This window comes from Chrysemys picta, chromosome 7 (assembly GCF_011386835.1).
Source record: "Chrysemys picta bellii isolate R12L10 chromosome 7, ASM1138683v2, whole genome shotgun sequence".
NCBI lineage: Eukaryota > Metazoa > Chordata > Testudines > Emydidae > Chrysemys > Chrysemys picta.
The window spans coordinates 124,525,189-124,545,605 of record NC_088797.1 but is presented as its reverse complement, the minus strand read 5'-3'; the positions used below and the strand labels follow the sequence as shown (position 1 = coordinate 124,545,605).

Sequence of the window (20,417 nt, the reverse complement as noted above, 5' to 3'; positions counted from 1 at the left end):
AGATTACGACTGCGCACATGCGCAATGAACCCTCAAGGGATGCTGGGAAATGTAGTTTTTAAAATTGCTTCGCTCTTTCTGCAAACCCACCTTTCCTTAGCCAGTAATTAAATGTCAAGCTACGCAGTGGGTTTTAAAGGGCGTTAAATATCCCCTGGAAACACACGGGTCACAAAATCCTTCATTCCAGAGAGCATTTTTACTAACTGCCCTTAAAATTAATAGCGAGAAGGTTGGGGAGGTAATCTCTTTCATTAGACCAATGCTGTTCGTGAAAGAGACAAGATTTCAAGTATACACAGAGCTCATTCAGGTCTGTGAGAGGTACTAAAAGGGGGAGCTTTGGGATGGCAGTCTAAAAGCCAAGGACAGCACCAGTATAGCGACAGACACGGCCATGTCTTAACATATAGTGAAAGCAATAATGGTGACAGTTGAAAGAAATGGAAGTGGGAGGAGACAAAATGCAATCCCTGTCTGGGAAGCCAGTGCAGATTTGGTCCCAGTCCTGAAAATTTATCAGGCTGGTCGAAGTATGCCATTCAGGCTCCACACAGGGGCAAGGGTCTGCTATCATGGAACCATTTGCAGGAGCAAGGCTTCAAGACAAGGGAAGACTAGCTCAGTGGCTCTCAGACTTTTGTACTGGTGCCCCCTTTCACACAGCAAACCTCTGAGTGCGACCCCTCCTTATACATTAAAAACACTTTTTTATATATTTAACATCATTATAAATGCTAGCAGCAAAGCGGGGTTTGGGGTGGAGGCTGACAGCTCGTGACCCCCAGGTAATAGCCTCGTGACCCCCGAGGGGTCCCGACCCCCAGCTTGAGAACCCCAGGACTAGCTGACATCTCTTTCCATGGAGCGCCGATAGAGCATGATACGCCGCTGCCGTAAATCGATACCTAACGCGTCGCAAAAGACTCCGGGCTCCCGCCCGTTTTGCCTTCAGTGTCGCAAACGCATCTGCGCTTGACGGCGGCCCGCTGCCGGTTCATGGGGGGGCCCTGCGCAAGATGGCGGCTCTACCTGAGGAGCCGGCTGAAGTGGTGGTGAAGCCGGACCCGGACGGGGGTGTCCCACCCCAGCCCCCTCCGGCGCCCCCGCCTGCCGCTCCCCCCACCACGGCGCCGGCGGAGGGGGAGGCGGCGGCGGGGGCCCCGGGGAGCGGAGGGGAGGCCGCTCCCCCCAAGCCGGCCCCCCCGGGTCCGGCCGCCTCCCCCGCCCCCACGGACCGGCAGACCCTCCTGGCCGTGCTCCAGTTCCTGCGTCGCAACAACCTCCACGAGTCCGAGGACATCCTGCGCCGGGAGGCCCGGCTGCTGGGGGAGGAGGTGGCCGCGGCTGCCCTCAGCCCCGCGGGACCCGGAGCCCAGGGGACCCCGGGTGGGGAGACAGACGCCACCGGGGGCGAGGCGCTGCTCAGCCGGGTCGCCGCCGCCTCTGGAGCGGCCGGAGGGGGCGTCGCTGCTGGTGCCTCTGCAACCCCCGGCGGCGCCGCTGTAGTCGCGCCGCCGCCAGGGAAAGGTGAGAGCCCCGGAGGGGGAGACGGGAGAAGAGGGAGTGGTCGGGGGACCCTCAGATGGGGCTGCCAGGATGGCGGTATCACCCTCCACATAAAGGAGGGGTCACCTCTCATCTGTTTGCCTTCCAACCAGGAAAGGTTGCTAAGGGTGAGGGCATCTTCTGCAGTTAGAGGGGGCATCTGATTGGGACTGAGTGGGGAGAATTCCTGGTGAGAAACGGGTACCCGATAGACAAGGGATAGTAACAGAGAGGGTTTTATTTGCTTTTACTTCTAGGCAGGGTTACTACCTATCAAGATATTCATGGGATAAAACTGATTTTCTGATCAGAGCTCTAGTGTGCTAGCTTTACAGAATATTAAAAGCACCCTGAGATTTTTAGCACCAACATATGGGTTGTGTAGTGGTGGTGATGTTACAGTCTGAAGGTGTTCAGGTACTGCGGTGATAGGTACTTAAAAGATGCAGTGATGCAAATGTTTTGATAGGATGAGTGTCCTGAACAGCAGAGTTTAAAAAGTAGCCACCCACGATGTAAGGGGTCACTAGCAAGTGAACAAAAGTCATTGCTATCAGAAGGTTGTTCAGTGAACTGTCCAATTCCTGGAGCTTGCATATACGGTAACTAGAAACAAAATCTAGGTTGGTTGTAAATCACTTATTGTTGTTTTGATGCATGTCTGTGTGTGGATGCTCAGATTGTGGATTGTTTATTTGACTGTAACTTGAGTTGATTTTTTTTATTATTAAATAACTTAAGTGAAAGAAATTAGTTTGACGTTTATTTCTGAAAGTGCTTAGAGATCTATGGTCGCTATTTTGCTCTTGTGGGAGCAAGTTCCATTGCCCAGGGCGATGAATCTCTCCCTATTTGCTGAAACTTTTCAGCTGTCCTGGGAGGTCCTGGATATGGAGGGAGAATAGATCTGTTGGGTAGCATTGGCCGATCTCCTGGAGGACTTTGGTTATCACAACAGAGACCTTGAACAGGATTCTGTATTGAGTGGTGGTCCAGTGTAGAAAGAGGGGCTGTACTGGGTCACAGCAGTATGGAAGTGGTATGACACACACACACACACGGTGAAGGAAAGAGGATTTTAGCTGTGCAGTGTTTCTCTTTTCTTTTACAAAACAGGGAGAATACTTTAGCTTGTCTAAATGATTTCAGTAACACCAGTGAAGAAAACTTATTTTTCGATTATTAATACCTTTTTCCATAGAAACATTTTTTTTAGTAGAATTAGGCCCTAAAGTTGTTTATAAAAGCTAATTTAAATGGAACCTGGTAGCAGATAAAGCACAAAAAATATAGCAGAAGTTGATAGGAAGAATTGGACATTGAGTTTATCATTCATGTGACATCGTCCATCTCAAATTTAAACTTTGAACTCCCATTATTTGAATGTTAATAACCAGTTTTCTGGAAAATTTGTATAAATGGGCATACAGTACTTACACAACCCATTTAATTCTGTGCTCTCAATGTGCATTACAATTACAAGGCAAACATTAGCCATCATATATTTGCAGGCACTCTCTTTCATATATACAGACGTAATCCCTCTTGTGTATCTTGACACTTTTGCAGTTGGAGGAGGTGTTCCTGTAGAAGATCAGCCAGATGTGAGTGCAGTGTTGTCTGCCTACAAACAGCAGGGGGACCCAGCGCTGTATGAGGAATACTACAGTGGACTGAAGCACTTTATTGAGTGTGCCCTAGACTGTCATCGGGCTGAATTATCCCAGTTGTTTTATCCTCTCTTTGTGCATATGTATTTGGAATTGGTCTACAACCAGCATGAGAATGAAGCAAAGTCTTTCTTTGAAAAGTAATGTGTTTACCTTCTTGTGTTTGCATCCTTTCTTATGTACTCACTTTTGTGTGGTTAAATCTGTTAGCACAGGTTTTAAATTTAATTTTTCTTTTTAAAGATGAAACGGAAATTGAAGAGAGGAAAAGAATCTGTAGTTGTGGTACTATGTAATGTTGCAAACTGTTATACATCTCCTTATGTCTTAGTCCAAGATACAGCATAGATGCACAAAACATCTCTTTTGCACTACAGAGTTATACAATTTTTGGATCATCTTTATAGTGGCCTAGCAGTGGTCATGCATCCTCTCCAGGAACAGGGATTTGCTGATGGAGGGTCATAAAATATATGTTTCCTGTTTTGGGTACCATTCAACTAAAGCATGTCCAGATGCCACAGTAGTGGATGTTTTATAAATACTTGCACTAATATAACTAGTGTTGCAAGCAACTTAAAATGTAGTCAGATGTCTTTTTTATGTGTATAAAAATAATTTTCTTAACCTATAACATTGTAAATATTTTTTGAAATGATAAATTGCACAGCAGCTCCTCACTGAAAACTAGTACCATGCAGAGTTGGATATTTTAATAATCTGTTTTTGTAAGTTTCCAAAAATTCTTAAATTTCTCTTTAAGGTCTGAAAAATGATTTAATTTGCCCCTTACCTGCTCCACTCCAGTATAACTCATCTTTGGATTTAGATCAAGCCTGAAATATTTCAGTCCAAAGGGGTATTCCTCCCCCCCGATAATTATCAATAAAAATTGATTTGCAAACTTAATTGCAGTATTCCCAGCCACAAATGCTATCATGTGCTCTCAGTAAATATATTAAGCATAGTAGTAATCTGTATCTTTAGGTTAACTTTGTAGGCATTGAATCATGTTGATTTGATAAATGTGCAATTGGAAAATGTGAAATGTGCATGTTTTTATTAAATTTAACAGTCTGGTATGAAAACTACATTGAAAATGTGAATCTGCTTTAAATACAACCAATTAGCTCAGTTTAGCACACAATAGAGATGCTGATCGTTTGTGGTCATTAAAGATCCCTATGGCACTTTCCCTCAGAGTAGTAGTGTTAGTCCCAGTGACCTGGTCATAAATATTGGTGGTAAAATTTGCCTACTTGAAACTCTCACTGCAGTTTCGTTAGAAATGTATTCTTCGCTTCCTGTTGTAAACTGCTGGGTGCTGTTACTGTGTGCTTCAAAGGCTGCAACATTCCATTCCAGAGGTAATTTCACTTCAGCTGTGAAATTATCCTATATATTTGTAAAGTGCTTTGGGATGCTTCATGATGAGTTGCTATATAAAGGTATTTTATTACTTGCTATTAAGATGTACTACTGAGCAGTATACAATTTGTGGGTATTTGGGAGATTGTATTGTTGTAATAAACCATCCTTCATATGGTTTTAATGTCTCTTTAATAGGTTTCATGGGGATCAAGAGTGTTATTACCAGGATGACCTGCGTGTATTATCTAGTTTAACCAAAAAGGAGCACATGAAAGGGAACGAGACCATGCTGGATTTCCGAACAAGCAAGTTTGTGCTGCGCATTTCTCGTGACTCTTACCAACTCTTGAAGAGACATCTTCAGGAAAAACAGAACAATCAAATCTGGAACATTGTTCAGGAGCATCTGTACATTGATATCTTTGATGGAATGCCTCGCAGTAAACAACAGATAGATGCTATGGTGGGAAGCTTGGCAGGGGAGGCTAAAAGGGAGGCTAATAAAGCAAAGGTATGAGGCAAATCCTGTTATGCCGATTAATAACCAGTTGCAGCATGTAAAGTAGTTTGAAGGGTATATAACCATTACCTCAATATAAATAGAATCCTTGGATTCTGAGTCCTGGCAGCACACCCGGGATGGTAATGGCAGAGGATGGTGAAGTTAGCTTTGAAGCAGAGGGAAAGAGGTTGATAAGCACCCTTTAGTAGCTGGTTTCTGGAGAAGCCATCAGACCACCGGAAGAGACAACCTTGTTTAGTGGACTGAACACAGGGCTGGCTCCTGAATTTTTATACTGGCTTTGCCTCTGGCTTTAAGAACATAAGAACGTCCACACTGGGTCAGACCAAAGGTCCATCTAGCCCATTATCCTGTCTTCCGACAGTGACCACTACCAGTTGCCACAGTGGGAATGAACAGGTAATCAAGTGACCCATCCTCTGTCGCCCATTCCCAGTTTCTGGCAAACAGGCTAGGGACACCATCCCCGCCCAGCCTGGCTAATAGCCATTGATGGACCTATCCATGAACTTATCTAGTTCTTTTTTGAACCCTGTTATCGTCTTGGCTTTCACAACCTCTGGCAAGGAGTTACGCAGGTTGACTGCATTGTGTGAAAAAATACTTGGAGCAATGCTTGATTTTGAATTTCCTCACATGAATAATGGAGATAATGCTTGCCACCAGTAGTTAGTGTGAGGATTAATTGTTTGTACAGTGTTTTGAAAATATCAAGAGCTATATGGGTGTTAAGTGTAACCTAGGCTATAGATATTCTGCTTTCAGAGAAGTGCAAAGAGGTAATGAGAGGGAATTTAGGGTGCTCGGCGCATCTCAGGATCAGTTGCCCAGTAGTATGATAGTGAAATGCACCATCTACAGTGTCACAAACTGGTTAGACTAACCAGTAGTGAAGTTCCATCTTGTTAATACTTTCGATTCAAAGAGGCTAGATACTGTTCATTAATTTGCTTCTACTTAAACTCGTTCCATGCAAAGGTTTTTTGTTACATGACCAACTCTCTTGGGTTGCAGGTTTTCTTTGGCTTATTAAAAGAACCCGAGATTGAGGTGCCTTTGGATGATGAAGATGAAGAGGGGGAGAATGAGGAAGGAAAACCAAAAAAGAAAAAACCTAAAAGAGAGAGCATGGGATCGAAAAGTAAAAAGCAAGACCCTAATGCTCCTCCACAAACCAGGTAACTTAGAAATAGGCATGAATACCTGATAAATCTAGTCTATTCCCTACCAATTCTGGATTGCTCCCTACACTTTCTCTAGTGCTTTGTTCAGTCTAGTTTTAAATGGGCCCAGCAATGAGGCTTCCATCGTTTCCCTTGCGAGATTTATTCCACAACCAAAAAGACCTCACCATTGTGAAGTTTTCTAGACTTTCTTATTACATTTTTCTTATTAAAGCTTCATCCCATTATCCAGTAGCCTCTTCGGATCACTCTAAGCAATACCTCACCCTCCATGTTTAGATCCTTCAAGTATTCATAGTTATCAGATCCCCTCCCTCACTTTACCCTTCTTATTCATAGACTGACCTTCTGCATGTTGCAAGCCACAGAACCTGACCCTCTAGTAAGCCTATAACTTCTGGCTAAGATACTGAAGTCCTCAAATCTTGAGTTAAAGACTTCAAGTTACAGAGACTCTACCATTTACTCTAGTTCAAATCAGCAAGTGACCAGTGTCCCACACTGAGAGGTAGGTGAAACCCCCCCCAGGGTCTCTGCCAAACTTACCTGTGGGAAAATTCCTTCCCAACGCCAAATATGGTGATCAGTTAGACCCTGAACATGTGGGTGAGACCCACCAGCCAGGCACATGAGAGAGAATGCTCTAGTAATGCAGAGCCCTCTGCATCTCATGCCCCTCTCCTGCCATTGGAGATGCTTGCTAATAGAAGTTGTGGATGGGCCATATGCCCATTGTAGGCAATCTCATACCATACCCTCCATAAACTTATCAAGTTCAGTCTTAAAACAAGTTAGTTTTTTTCCACCACTACTCCTGTTGGAAGGCTTTTCCAGAACTTCACTCCTCTGATAGTTAGAAATCTGTCTAATTTCAAACCTAAATGTATTGATGGCCAGTTATATTCATATGTTCGTGTGTCAGCAATGGCCCATACCTTAAATAATTCCTCTCCCTCCCTGGTGTTTATTCCTCTGATGTATTTATAAAGAGCAATCATATCTTCCCCCCTCCTCCCCCATCCTTTGTTTTGTTAGGCTAAACAAGCCAAGATGTTAACTTTCCTCTTGTATGGTAGGTTCTCCATTCCTTTGATCATCCTAGTAGCCCTTCTCTGCACCTGTTCCACTTTGAATTCATCTTTCTTAAACATGGGAGACCAGAATTGTATAAAGTATTCCAGATGAGAGCTCATCAGTGACTTGTGGGAACACTTCCCTACCCCTACTGGCAATACCTCGCCTGATGCAGCCTAGAATTACATTAGCCCTTTTCATGTCTGCGTCACATTGGTAGCTCATAGTTATCCTGTGATAGACCTGGGTGTATTGATTATTTTCCTCTGTCTTTTCCAACTGATACCTCCCCATTTTATAGTTCTCTTTTAAATTACAGGTATTTAATTCTTTTAATCTTTTCTCATTAGTTCCTCCAGACCTCCTTTTTTATTGTTAAATTCCTCCTGTCGTTCATTCTGACACTAAGGTGCCTGGGCCTTGCTGTCCTTTGAGGGGAGGGTTCTATATATCATATTTAATTCACAATATTAAGGCATTCCTGCTTCATAAGATGCATTCTTCTCATAGAATTCCTCTTCCTGAACTGAAAGACTCGGACAAGCTGGATAAAATAATGAATATGAAGGAAGCCACAAAACGTGTGCGTCTTGGTCCAGAATGTTTGCCTTCCATCTGTTTCTACACATTCCTTAATGCCTACCAGGTCAGCAAGGGTAGCTGGGGTGGTATGAAAAAGGGAGGGAAAAATGGTGTCTGAAATCACAAAATATCTGAGGTAAGGAAAAAGGAAGCCATAATGTGGTTCTGCAGAGAGAATTCAGAGTTTGATACTGTGGCTGAATCAAATATTAAGTAGTCTCTTTGCTGTCTGGTAAAGATTCTTCTCAGTTAATATTGAGACCATAAACTTGCAAGCACTTACATGCCTGGGGCAAACTTGTATATCTTACACTGACCTTGCTGAGAAGTCTTTTGAATAGATTTGATGAGAATTACTGAGGGGAAATAATGTGCTCATGTTATAGCAGAAAATTACTAGTTGAAACAAGGAATTTTGTAGCTAATTTTCAATAAAAAATAATGCAATTGAAAGTTTAGACTTAAAACCCTGTGAAAAGGGAAGCTCTGTTTAAAGGTTTCCTTAGACTATCTTAATACTGCACTCCTTTCTTTAGGCATTTCTACATTCCTTCTCTCTTCCCTTTCACTTTTTAGGTAGGGTGTGGGGGTTTTCTTACAAGTGAGTGATCATGAATTCTGCAGATACGGTGTACAACCGTGCTGGGGAACAACATTGCTGTGGCTTATTAAATGAGTCTTTTTATAAAATATCTTTATTTTAAATGGCCTAACAATATTAGCTGTAGTTTTTGTTTCATATACACCTGTACCCCGATATAATGCGACCCGATATAACACAAATTCGGATATAACGCGGTAAAGCAGCGCTCCAGGGGGGCAGGGTTGTGCACTCCAGCGGATCAAAGCAAGTTCGATATAACGTGATTTCACCTATAACGCGGTAAGATTTTTTGGCTCCCGAGGACAGCGTTATATCGGGGTAGAGGTGTACCTGTATTTTTTGTTCAGTGTGTCTTGGAATAATTCACATAGCTTATGCAGAACTTACGTAGTTAAGAGTATTAATATTAATGGCAGGATTGTCTAGTGCTTGAACTTTGTTATACATCTCCTCTCCCCATCAAAACTTAAAATAAAGTGACTGTTTTGTGTACAGGGTCTTACTGCAGTGGATGTCACTGATGACTCTAGCATGATTGTAGGAGGCTTTGCTGACTCCACTGTAAGAGTATGGTCTGTGACACCAAAAAAGCTACGCAGCGTGAAATCAGCAGCAGGTAATGAAGACAATAAGACATGTTTATCTTAAGTATTAATTCTGATAGTTTTGTCAGTTTTGTGCAACCTGTGCAGAGAGAAATGCTAATATCACAATAGCTTTCTTAAATTGTTGGAAGTGGTCAGGTTGACTTCAGCTTTTAAAGTGGATAGTGTGTGTGTGTGTGTATATATTATTTAAATGCAGACTGTGCTTGATATATGCAAGACACAAAATCCAGACACTTGTTTCCCAAAGAGTGTACAATCTAAGGTAGACACAGAATAGATAAGATGCACTAGGAAGTTGAGAGGAGGGAATATAGCTTCGTTTATGGCCCTGATTCAGTAAGATACTTAAGCACATGCTTTCATACCTTGTTGAATGATAAGGTGGTAAGTAAAAGCCAACATGGCTTTTTCAAGAACAAATCATGCCAAACCAGCCTAATGTCTTCCTTTACCAGGGTTACCAGTCTAGTGGATGAGGAAAGCAGTAGACATGAGAGCGCTTGAATTTAGTAAAGCTCTTGACAGTCCCACAAGACATTTTCATAAGCAATCTAAGGAAATATGGTCTAGATGAAATTACTGTAAAGTGGGTACACAACTGGTTGAAAAACAGTACTCAGAGTAGTCATCAGCGGTTCACTGTTAAATTGGGAGGACATATCAAGTAAGATCCCACAAGGGTCTGTCATGGGTCCAGTACTAGTCAATATTTTCTAGGGCTGTCAATCGCAGTTAATGCAAATTAACAGCAAAATTAATGTGTTAATATTTTTAACGTGTTAATCGTTAAACCTGTGGGCGGGGCAGGAGCCATCGGCAGTGGGGGGCTGAAGCAGCCCTAGCTCATAGCTCAGTGGGCTGGAGCCCCGCGCACCCCCAGCCCTAAGCCTACATTTGAAAATATAGAAAACCCCCCAAAATATTTAAATAAATGGTATTCTAATATTATTTAACAGTGCAATTAAAACTGCGATTAATTGTGAATAATTTTTTTAATCTTGTGCTTAATCATGATTAATTTTTTAAATTGCTTGACAATCCTAATTTTAATTAACGACTTAGAAGGTGGAGTAGAATACAGATGTAAAATTTGCAGATGATACCAAGCTGGGAAGGGTTGCAAGCACTTTGGAGGAGAGGATTAGAATTCAAAATTATCTTGATAAATTGGAGAATTGGTCTGAAATCAAAAAGATGAAATTCAATAAAGTCACGCAAAGTACTGCACTTAAGAAGGAAAAATCAGCTACACAAATGCAAAATGGGGAATAACTGACTAGCCAATGGAAGCTCAGAAAAGGATCTAGAGGTTATAGTGAACCACAAATTGAATATGACTCCACAATGTCATGCTGCTGCAAAAAAGACAAATGTCATTCTGGGATGTTTTAACACGTGTGGTGGGAAAGACACAGGAGGTAATTGTCTAACTCTACTTGGCACTGGTGAGGCTTCAGCTGGAGTATTGTGGCCAGTTTTAGGTACCATCTTGTTGACCAGTTCTTTCTCCGCTACCCAGAATGCACAGGTTCACAGACAGACTCTTGAGCTGAAGAAGTATGTTGTTTGTTTGCTGCTTCAGTGAGTGATAAGCCCACTGAAATGGGGCACAGAATAGGGTTAAATGCAAGGGCACACCCACATTCAGGTGCTCACCTTAAATACATTGTTACAAAGTTATTCACTATATATTATATAAACACTTTTTCTGCCTAGCACTAAGATTAATTTGCTAATTCAGTTGTTTACATGATCAGGTTGCTCACTCAGCTTTTTACCTGGCTGTTCTCTTGCCTTGCTAGACAAGCAGGCATCTTTTCAAGCGTCCCAACATCTAAAATATACATTCTACATATTACATCCTACACACCTAAGAAAGATCTGAACAAATTGGAGATAGTCCAGAGGAGAGCAAAGAAAATAAGAGGGTTAGAAAACCTGACTGATGAGGAAAGGTTGAAAGAATTGTGTGTTTAGTTTAGAGAAGAGATGACGGGAAAGGACATAACCTTTTATGTATCTGAAGCCTATTATAAAGAGGACAGTGATCAATTATTCTCCATATACACTGAGGTTAGGACAAGAAATAATTGGCTTAATTTGCAGTAAGGGAGACTTAGGAAAAAACTTTTTAATATTTAACTTAACTATAAGGACAGTTAAGCACTGGGACTGGTTATGTAGGCAGGTTGTGGGGTCTGTCATTTGGAGGTTTTTAAGAGCAGGTTAGTCAAACACCAATCAGATGTTGTCTAGATATACTTAATCCTGATTTAGAGTGTGGGGATGGATTAGATGACGTCTTGAGGTCCCATCCAGCCCTACTTTTATAGGAATTGTACACTAAATTTGGATATCTGGTAACTACTATGAAAAATCAGATTTTGTGTTTTCCAGGAGGCTTGGTCTGGTCAGATTGTGGTCAGGTTGATCATTTTGTAGAGGTGCAGAGTACCAAAGGAAGATTTCTTATCCATGTTGCTTAAGTGATGAAAGACTGAGGTCTCAGTCGGTAACTTATAGACTGAAAGCTAACTACTTATGTTGGGCATGTGTAGCTGTCAATAAAAAGTTCTTGTATTCTAAAAAATGGGTGTGTGGCAAGTATTTTAAAGCTTTCTAGGGAGAGATGTAGAAATCTGGACTCTTTGATAGGATATCAGTCTTTCAAGATAGAGACTGAATGGTGGATAGATCAGAAATGGCTTTTCTGAGGGTTAAACTAATTTTAGATGCTCTTGGTGAAGTGTACAAAACAGAATGGTTATCTGTAAATAAGGCTCAAAACAATTCTAAAATGTCTTCTGAAAATGCATGCTTATAGAATCATAGAATATCAGGGTTGGAAGGGACCTCAGGAGGTCATCTAGTCCAACCCCCTGCTCAAAGCAGGACCAATCCCCAGACAGACTTTTGCTGCAGATCCCTAAATGACCCCCTCAAGGATTGAACTTGCAACCCTGGGTTTAGCAGGCCAATGCTCAAACCACTGAGCTATCCCTTCACCTTAATAGCCCCATCCAGAAATGTATTTGCATGGTCAGGTTCTGAACATGAATGTACATCTACAGCATTTTTTTTTCTTCAATGGTTGTTATATAGGGTAGCATATCACAAATTCAGAGGTGAAGGACCTAAGGCCTTCTTCAGATCCTTCAAAGCTGTAACCTAAAGGTTCTCACTTGAATCATCTTAATTACTGTTTCCTTCACAACAGTCCTCAAGAAACTGCCTACGTTTGTGCGCTATGTAACTTCGAGTCTAAAACCCTCAGGCTACTCTAGCCTAAACATCCTTGCTGTTTTGTAGCTGGTGTTGAATATTAGTTGTCTATGAAAATATTAAGAAGGATCTTTTGTCAACTTCATACGTGCAACGAACACCAAGAAGGACAATATATTGTGCTTAAATCATACATTTATTGTTGTATAAATGTAAGCATGCTCAACTGTTGACAGCCAGCATAGATGAATTATACATGTGTGTTGTAAATGGGAACCTCTGAAATTTTACAGATCTCAGTCTCATAGACAAAGAATCAGATGATGTCTTGGAGAGGATCATGGATGAGAAAACAGCAAGCGAGCTGAAGATTTTATATGGTCACAGCGGACCTGTCTATGGTACCAGCTTCAGTCCTGATAGGTAAAATATGTGTTTAAAAATAGTAGTTTTTAAAGTGCTAATGAAATGTTAGTTGCTATAAACATGTATTTAATGCAGCTTTTTCTATAAGTTGGGACCATACTTGCACATGCAGTTCATAATGGTACCTTTGCAGTGAGTTAGTGCATCTGCTGCATGGCGCTGAGCATTTTTAACTCCCCTTGGAGTCCGGGGGAGTTGAGGGTGCTCTGAACCTTACAGGTTCAGGACTTATGATCACTAATTATACAATCTTATCTGAAAGTCACATCTTAGGTTATTTTAACTGAATATGTAAATAGTAGAGTAGAAACGTTATGGCAGCATTTATTTCAGTTATGGGAATGAAAAACATGTTATGCTAATATCCATATATATATATATTTGCTACTTTGCCTCTCACCATAGCTCTAACCTTTATTCTCCGAATGCGTGGCAGTGGTAGTCTTGCATAGAAGGCGTTTTTAAAAGTGTGCAAGGATAAAGATTGCTGTGGTGGTTTATCAGAAACTGGTTTAAAACACTCATTTAGTCTCTTTTTGTTATGTAAACACACACTGAAATGCATAGCAGCAACATGGTAAGCAGCCTGGCCAAGAAGCAAGCCACAGAGCATGAACCGGAAATGCTATCGCCTGTAACTAAGGCTGCGAGATTGTCACTCGTGACTTTCCATGACTTCTACAGCGGCTGGTTTGGCTGGCTCTGGGGCTGCCCGAGGAGCTCAGGCAGCCCCTGGGCCAGTCGCACCGGCTGCTGCTGGGGCAGTCTCGGGCCACTGCCCCTGTGCGCCCCTCCCTGGCAGCAGGAGGAATTTGGGTGGCAGGCTGGAGGTTGGAGCACGGGAGGGGCAGTGCATACCTTGGTGGGGCTCCCTGGAAGCAGCAACATGTCCCTCCCTCAGCTCCTAGCTCCGCATGCTGCCTCCGCCTGCAGGCCCCCCCCCCGCCCCCTGCAGCTGCCATTGGCCTCTCTTCCTGGCCAATGGGAGCTGCAGAGCTGGCAGCATGCAGAGCTAGGAGCTTAGGGAGGGACATGTCATGGCTATCCCAGAAGCCGGGTAGGGAGCCTGCCAGACTGGCTGCCCCTCCTTCTCCTCCTCCACCCCCATCCCCTCAGCACCAGCAGGTGTCCTGAGCTGTTCGCACCCATGGCTCCCCCTGGACATGCCATTCGCGGTGCCCCCGGGCCTCCCCCCAGCACTCGCAGCCCTAGGCGGCTGTTCCCTCCCTCCCTAGGACCGGGGCACTCCCAGTATTTAGTCAGGGGTATAGTACAAGTCATGGACAGGTCACAGGCCATGAATTTTTGTTTATTGCCAGTGACCTGTCCATTACTTCTACTAAAAATACCCGTGACTAAAATGTAGCCTTACCCATAACTTAGAGTGGAGAGTGTGAACCGGATGTGAATTCTAATGAAAGACCCTATAAGGGAATTTTGTCATTTTGTTCAGGATTATATTTTTAAAACTGGTTCTTGACCAATTATAAGTGGTTTCTCAGTAGTTTTTTGGTTCAGACAGATAAGTAGGATCCCTAATAAAGACATGGTCACTTTCTCATAGACTTTTCTTACAGTATTTAGCAGAATCAACAATTAATTGTCCCTTTCTTTGCATGCAGTGTCCCAATAGGACTCTTTCTGTATCAGTTGTCTCTGAATCCAATGAGGGCTCAGATTCTACAGCAAATGCCACACAACAGTCGGTCAATGAGTGGTACACTTATCACAGACGCACTAGTAATCTTACACTATTTGTGCAGTATACAGCCAATATTCTGACAAAGTTCTATACATTGTATTTCTCCTCTTTTGCTCCGTAACAGGAACTACCTCTTGTCCTGTTCAGAGGATGGCACTGTCAGATTGTGGAGCCTTCAAACATTCACTTGCCTCGTGGGATATAAAGGACACAACTATCCAGTGTGGGATACACAGTTCTCTCCCTATGGATATTACTTTGTATCAGGTGGACATGACAGAGTGGCTCGGTAAGAACCGGGCTGCAGGAGCAGTGGAAGCAAGCTATAAGTGTGGGTGGCAGCTCCCACCGGTGTCCGAATTGTGGCCCCGCCCCCTATTGCCACCCTTTCTCCCTGAGGCCCTGCCCTCGCTTTGCCCCTTCTCCCCAAGGCCCCGCTCCCTACTCACTCCTCTCCGCCTCCTTTGCACTCTTGCTGTCCTTTACAGCCAGTAAAAAGTGGGAAGGCTATGCTTTTAAAAGTGATGGGGCCATGGCCCTCTGGCTCCCCCTGTTCTGGTGCCCCTGCTTGGATGGCCTTTCTATTTGGATTTTATAGTAATATTGTTGGGAATGAGTTTCATCACACTTTGTGTAAAAATTAAAGTGTCTTAATTAGTTTACTTTTTCACTTTTTTATACAGACAGCATTAGCTGGGGCATCCCTAAAGAGATAGTGTTCCCTTTTTTCCAACCATCTGGTTAAGACAGGAAAATGCATATCCCTAGCCCTTCATTTTGGAGAAACTTCTGCATCTCTTCACTTGCTTTTTTGATGGCCACAGTTGGAGCACTGTGGTTTGTTTTGGAGAAGGATTCTCTTCTCTTTTGCTAACTCCATAAACGGGTCAACTAGAGGCACCTGCATAATAAGCGCACATCTCCCTCGCCACATATAGGATTTCAAGCTTCACTAGGGGGTCTCATTTTTTCTTTAGTCTTATAAACTATTCTCTTCTGTTAAGTCTGTGGGCTACGGATCACTATCAGCCTTTACGAATATTTGCTGGCCATCTTGCTGATGTCACATGTACCCGGTTTCACCCCAACTCCAACTATATTGCCACGGGCTCAGCAGACCGGACTGTACGACTCTGGGATGTTCTGAACGGGAACTGTGTAAGAATCTTCACTGGACATAAGGTAAAGGAATGTCAAAGGCAAGATGGAAGTGCTTCACTAACAGTACATGGTCAGTGCCCTGTTGGTATATTTTATTTACATTTCTAATAAAATATACAAAAAAGTCTGTCTGTTACTCTAGATACTTTGACTAACCCCCCCCCCCCCAAAAAAAAACAACCTCCCCTCCCCCCCTCCCTCACAAACATCTGTTCCCGTTAAGCACAAGTAAATAGTACACGGTGAAGGTTAACAAATTTCAGACTATTTTGGATCAAGTGGGGAGTAGGTTTCAAATTTAAGGCTCCTCATAGAGAACACTCTACTTTTAAGTAAAATGGGATCCGGCTTAGTTGCCTTTGCTGATCACAACTATGATAATGTGGGCAAGAAGAGAGGCAGTCTCCTAAGTAGGCAGATTCCAAGCCATTTAAATAGGACTGCTGCAAAGAAAAAGATGACCAGTGGCTCAGTTACTGTATGTTAAACACACTTAAGTTTAATTTGGGGGGCCAAGGTTTGAAATTAATACAGTTTGACTTTTTTGAATGCAAGTAGACTTGTCTAACTAATTTTTGACTCTCCAACTGGATTTTTTCTGTTACAGGGACCAATTCATTCATTGGCATTTTCTCCTAATGGACGATTCCTGGCCACTGGAGCAACGGATGGAAGAGTGCTTCTGTGGGATATTGGCCATGGTTTGATGGTGGGAGAGTTGAAAGGGCACACTGATACAGTCTATGCACTCAGATTCAGTAGAGATGGGGAAATTTTAGCATCAGGTATGTAGCTCGGGCTTTCGTTCATTGGAAAAAAAGTACTAGAATGATGTTGTTGTTTTAGTGTGACTGATAGCTATCCAAATCTGTCTTCCTCATTGTGAAGGATCAGACTACCGCTTACTGACCAATACTTTGCAGTTATGAAGTTATACTTTACAATTTTGTATCAGCAACTTTGTAGGGCAGCTAAGTATGATTCCTTACCACAACTCAGAACTGAGGCACAGATGTTAACTTACTTATGCAAGGAACTACCAGAATTCTGTGGTAGAGTGGGAAACAGTCCAGTACTATGCTATAACCCTAAGACCATCCCTCCTCTAAAACTGAGCCCCTGTTGAAACCAAATATTCCTTTTCTGTATCAGACTGAATTTCTTTGGCTTGTTTAGTTAGCAGCTGAATTTCCTTTTTAAAACTTCTAACAATTCAGCAGTTGCTTCAGTGGAGTTTGGAAATACTTCCTTTGCAGATGTTGAGCAGCGAGCCTGGGTCTCCAGGCAGTGATCAGCACAAAGTGTGTCTGGGCTTTCTGAATAAGTAAAAAAGATGGTAATATTTCAAGATGAAGTACATCTTACTCCTCATTAAGGGGTTGGTATGTAAAGAACAGGAATGCTTAGCAGTGTTTGCGATCATGTTTGTTTAAAACAAAAATTTTAATAGCTGGTAGCATTGCCTATAGTTAAGGCTGCCTAACTCTTTCCATTATAAAACCATGTTTTCAGTTGCTTATAACTTTGCCAGTTTTCAGTTGTTCAAGCTCAAGTTTTCTATACTCTCTCCTCAGGCTGACCATTTTCAGTGAAAATGGCAGTGTTTACAAGAATGAGATTAGGGAAAAATATGTTTAGCCCATGTTAAAATTCTTGCAGGTATTTCACCGAGAAGCATTAGTCCATGTGCTCTGGAGAAGAGCTTGGAATTTGGTGGGGAGTCATTTTTGGGTCAGGGAGGTGCCTTTTGCCATCCCTGTGAAAATTTGCCCTAAGTTTGCCAAGCTATAAGCATCTGTAAAATCTCAGTTCGTACATGCTCAGTAGAAGTGTGTTAAAGGCTTGAGAGCATTATTCTCCAAAGAGTCCAGCTGCAATGAGCATGTTCCATCCCCCACAGCTTGTGTGTGCCAACCAGACTGCATATGCCATTGCAACTGAGCATACCCCATCCTGGGGCGGAGCAGGACTTTTCCTGCAATTGCTCCTCTCAACTGCTGGAGGTTACTGTGGTGCCAGGTACCAAGGGTGAGGAATGGGATGGTGGGGAAAAGATGCAGTAGAGGGGGAAAGGAACTGGTGTTTGGGGGGCAGGGGAAGGTTGGAATTGGGAACTGGGGTGGGGGAGAGGCACAAGAGCGCTCTCTAGTCCATGAAGGGTGAGAGGACAGGATTTGAAAGTACTTAACATTAAGGTTACAATGTTCTTTTAATATAGTTCTTTGGATCTAATAATTATTTATGATAAAAATTCAGAAAACAATTGTATTAGTTAGAAAGGTATTACTAATTTGACTCTAGTAAGAAACTCACTCTAGAGTCTATTTGTAAAGTAGATCTGAAGATACTAGTTCCTTCTGCTTTACCCGTGTTGGACTGTGTTAAGGCCCCATCCTGCAAATATTTATGCACGTGCTAAACTTTACTATTGTGAGTAGTCCTATTGGAGTCAATTTGTTTGCAGCATTGGGCCTTAAATTTTGAATGTTATGGGCAATCCTGCAATGGCATGAACAAGGTGAATCTTAGTCTTAGAGTGGTAGCTGTGTTAGTCTGTATCAGCAAAAACAACGAGGAGTCCTTGTGGCCAAATAAATTTGTTAGTCTCTAAGGTGCCACAAGGACTCCTTGTTGTTTTTTGCTTATAGTCTTACTAGCTCTAATTTTATTACCTTGCAGCTCTGTTTCACCATAATTTCATCACAATTCAATCTATGCAACTATGGTTTTGGTAATTGCATACTAGAGAATATTGCTGACTTTTAGTCTTAAGTATTGCTTTTAAATTATGCACGGATACAAGTCAAAGTTTTTTCTAACTCCCCACTTTCTTCCTAGGTTCAATGGATAACACAGTCCGGCTGTGGGATGCTGTGAAAGTATTTGAAGACTTAGAAACTGATGATTTTACTACAGCCACTGGACATATAAATCTGCCTGAAAACTCACAGGACTTGCTGTTGGGTACATACATGACCAAATCAACTCCAGTCATACACCTCCATTTTACCCGCAGAAACTTGCTACTAGCTTCAGGAGCATATAGTCCACAATAAACCATGAAGCTGTAAGACTCTGCAAGTCAATGAAGTAAAGACCTCAGGATTACTACAGGATTTGAGACAAGGAGAAATATCTTATACAAATGGACAGTATTAGCCTGTTGGTGTGGGAAACTGTAAACTAAGATCCAAGCAAAGTCTTTTCAGTTACTATTTCACAATTTAGCCACAATTTGAAAATGCTGGAAATTGACAAGACATCACAGCTTTAAGGGAAGGAATTGTTATGGTGCTTTTGATTTTTTTTTTTTTTTTTGATAAAAAATAATTATGGAAATGGCTCTCTTCCTTATCGAGAGAAATGGTAATGGGCTCTGCTGAAACTTCAATTTTTGGAAAGTTAAGGGTCCCAGTACATGTTCTTGAACAATTTTTTAAAAAGCACTTAGTTTACTGTTGGCAAACGTTTAATCGATCTGTGACAGGCAAAAACTATTCTAAATTCATCTCTTCTGAAATTATTTGGAGAACTCCTCATAACCTGTGCTGAGTAGCAAATATTTGTGGCCAGAACATTACCTTTTCCATGCCCTTCTTGTGGTAAAGGTCTGTGATTTTACCTTTATTTCTTTGATATATAATCTGAAAGATTTTCAAACTTCTTTGCTTGTTTTATACCCTAGAAATGCAGCTTTTGTCATCACTGCATTTTCCAGGGTGGCTAAAAAAATCATGACTTGCAAGTACCAAAGAAGTAAAAACTAAGCATCTGTAAGGGGAGAAGGGACTTTGAAATAACGGAAAATACTCTTATCACCTATTTAAAAAGTGATCGGTAAAGGAAGAATATTGGGCATGTGCCCTTTTATATTAGAAGAGTCTGAAATTTTTTTTAAATCCGCTTATGTTTTGTCTGAGAAATTCAGGATATGCAGAAGCTAGAAAATTAAGGAGAGAAGAGACAAGAGATCGAAACTATTGAAAGTTAATATTTATTTAAATTCAATTAAAAGAAGCCTTTGTTAAAAGACTCAACCTTCATCCCTTTTGTTAAGGTGCTCTTCTCCCAGTAAACATCACCGATACTACCTGCAACTCCTTCTGCAAAACTAGCAGACCTGAGATTCTTGGTATTTCTAAGGTAAAACACAAGCAGAATGTTTGTTTTTTTTAAATCCCTTCTTGTTTTTTTATAAAAGTTGAATCAGCAAAAAGACACAGGCCCAATTTTTCAAATCTTTTGCAGGTTGCCTGGGAGGAAAGCGCTGTTCACCATCCCCATCACTTCATTTAGGGAATTAGAGCTCACAGGCCATATACAGTAATCTAATAAAAACAAGGAAGGTAAGATTTGACATTTCTAAGGTAAAGCAAGTGGGACCCCCCTCCCCAAAAGCAGCAGCTTTACAGAAAGTGCAGAAACTGAATCAGTAGGGAGTTCACCTTGAAGAACACTTATTGGGGAAGAAAGCTTTGAAAGGACATTAAACTTTGTCCCTTTTTTTAATGGCTGAGTTGGTATGGTACTTGTACTTCAATTAAACCTTCTTTCAGTGCTAGATAGGAGCAGTCAGACTTTAATGCAGATACAGTGAAATCAAATACGTGAAACACTTGACCTGCAACAGGAAGCAATTACAACTTTGACAGCTAAAAAAAATCACTGCCACATTCTGCCTTTGTATTTTGTACAGTTTTATACTTTTGATATTTTATAATAAAGACTAAAAATATTCTGTG

The 20,417-nt window shown here is 41.9% G+C and overlaps 1 protein-coding gene across 2 annotated transcripts; it reads left to right on the top strand.

The window, feature by feature from the left end:
* The first annotated feature begins 964 nt into the window (after positions 1 to 964).
* Positions 965 to 20,417, top strand: TAF5 (TATA-box binding protein associated factor 5). 2 transcript variants are annotated; one of them, XR_010589342.1, is made up of 11 exons: positions 965 to 1,530; positions 3,118 to 3,358; positions 4,785 to 5,100; positions 6,127 to 6,290; positions 7,881 to 8,016; positions 9,052 to 9,172; positions 12,680 to 12,809; positions 14,639 to 14,803; positions 15,519 to 15,745; positions 16,283 to 16,460; positions 18,514 to 20,417. XR_010589342.1 is itself a non-coding variant. In XM_008179767.4 (11 exons), exons 1-11 carry the CDS (start codon positions 1,020 to 1,022, stop codon positions 18,729 to 18,731), a joined length of 2,358 nt encoding a protein of 785 aa, XP_008177989.2. In that variant the 5' UTR covers positions 966 to 1,019; the 3' UTR covers positions 18,732 to 20,417. The 2 variants fall into 2 exon arrangements, 1 of the variants encoding a protein (XP_008177989.2); XM_008179767.4 differs by having other exon boundaries at positions 966 to 1,530; positions 15,519 to 15,696.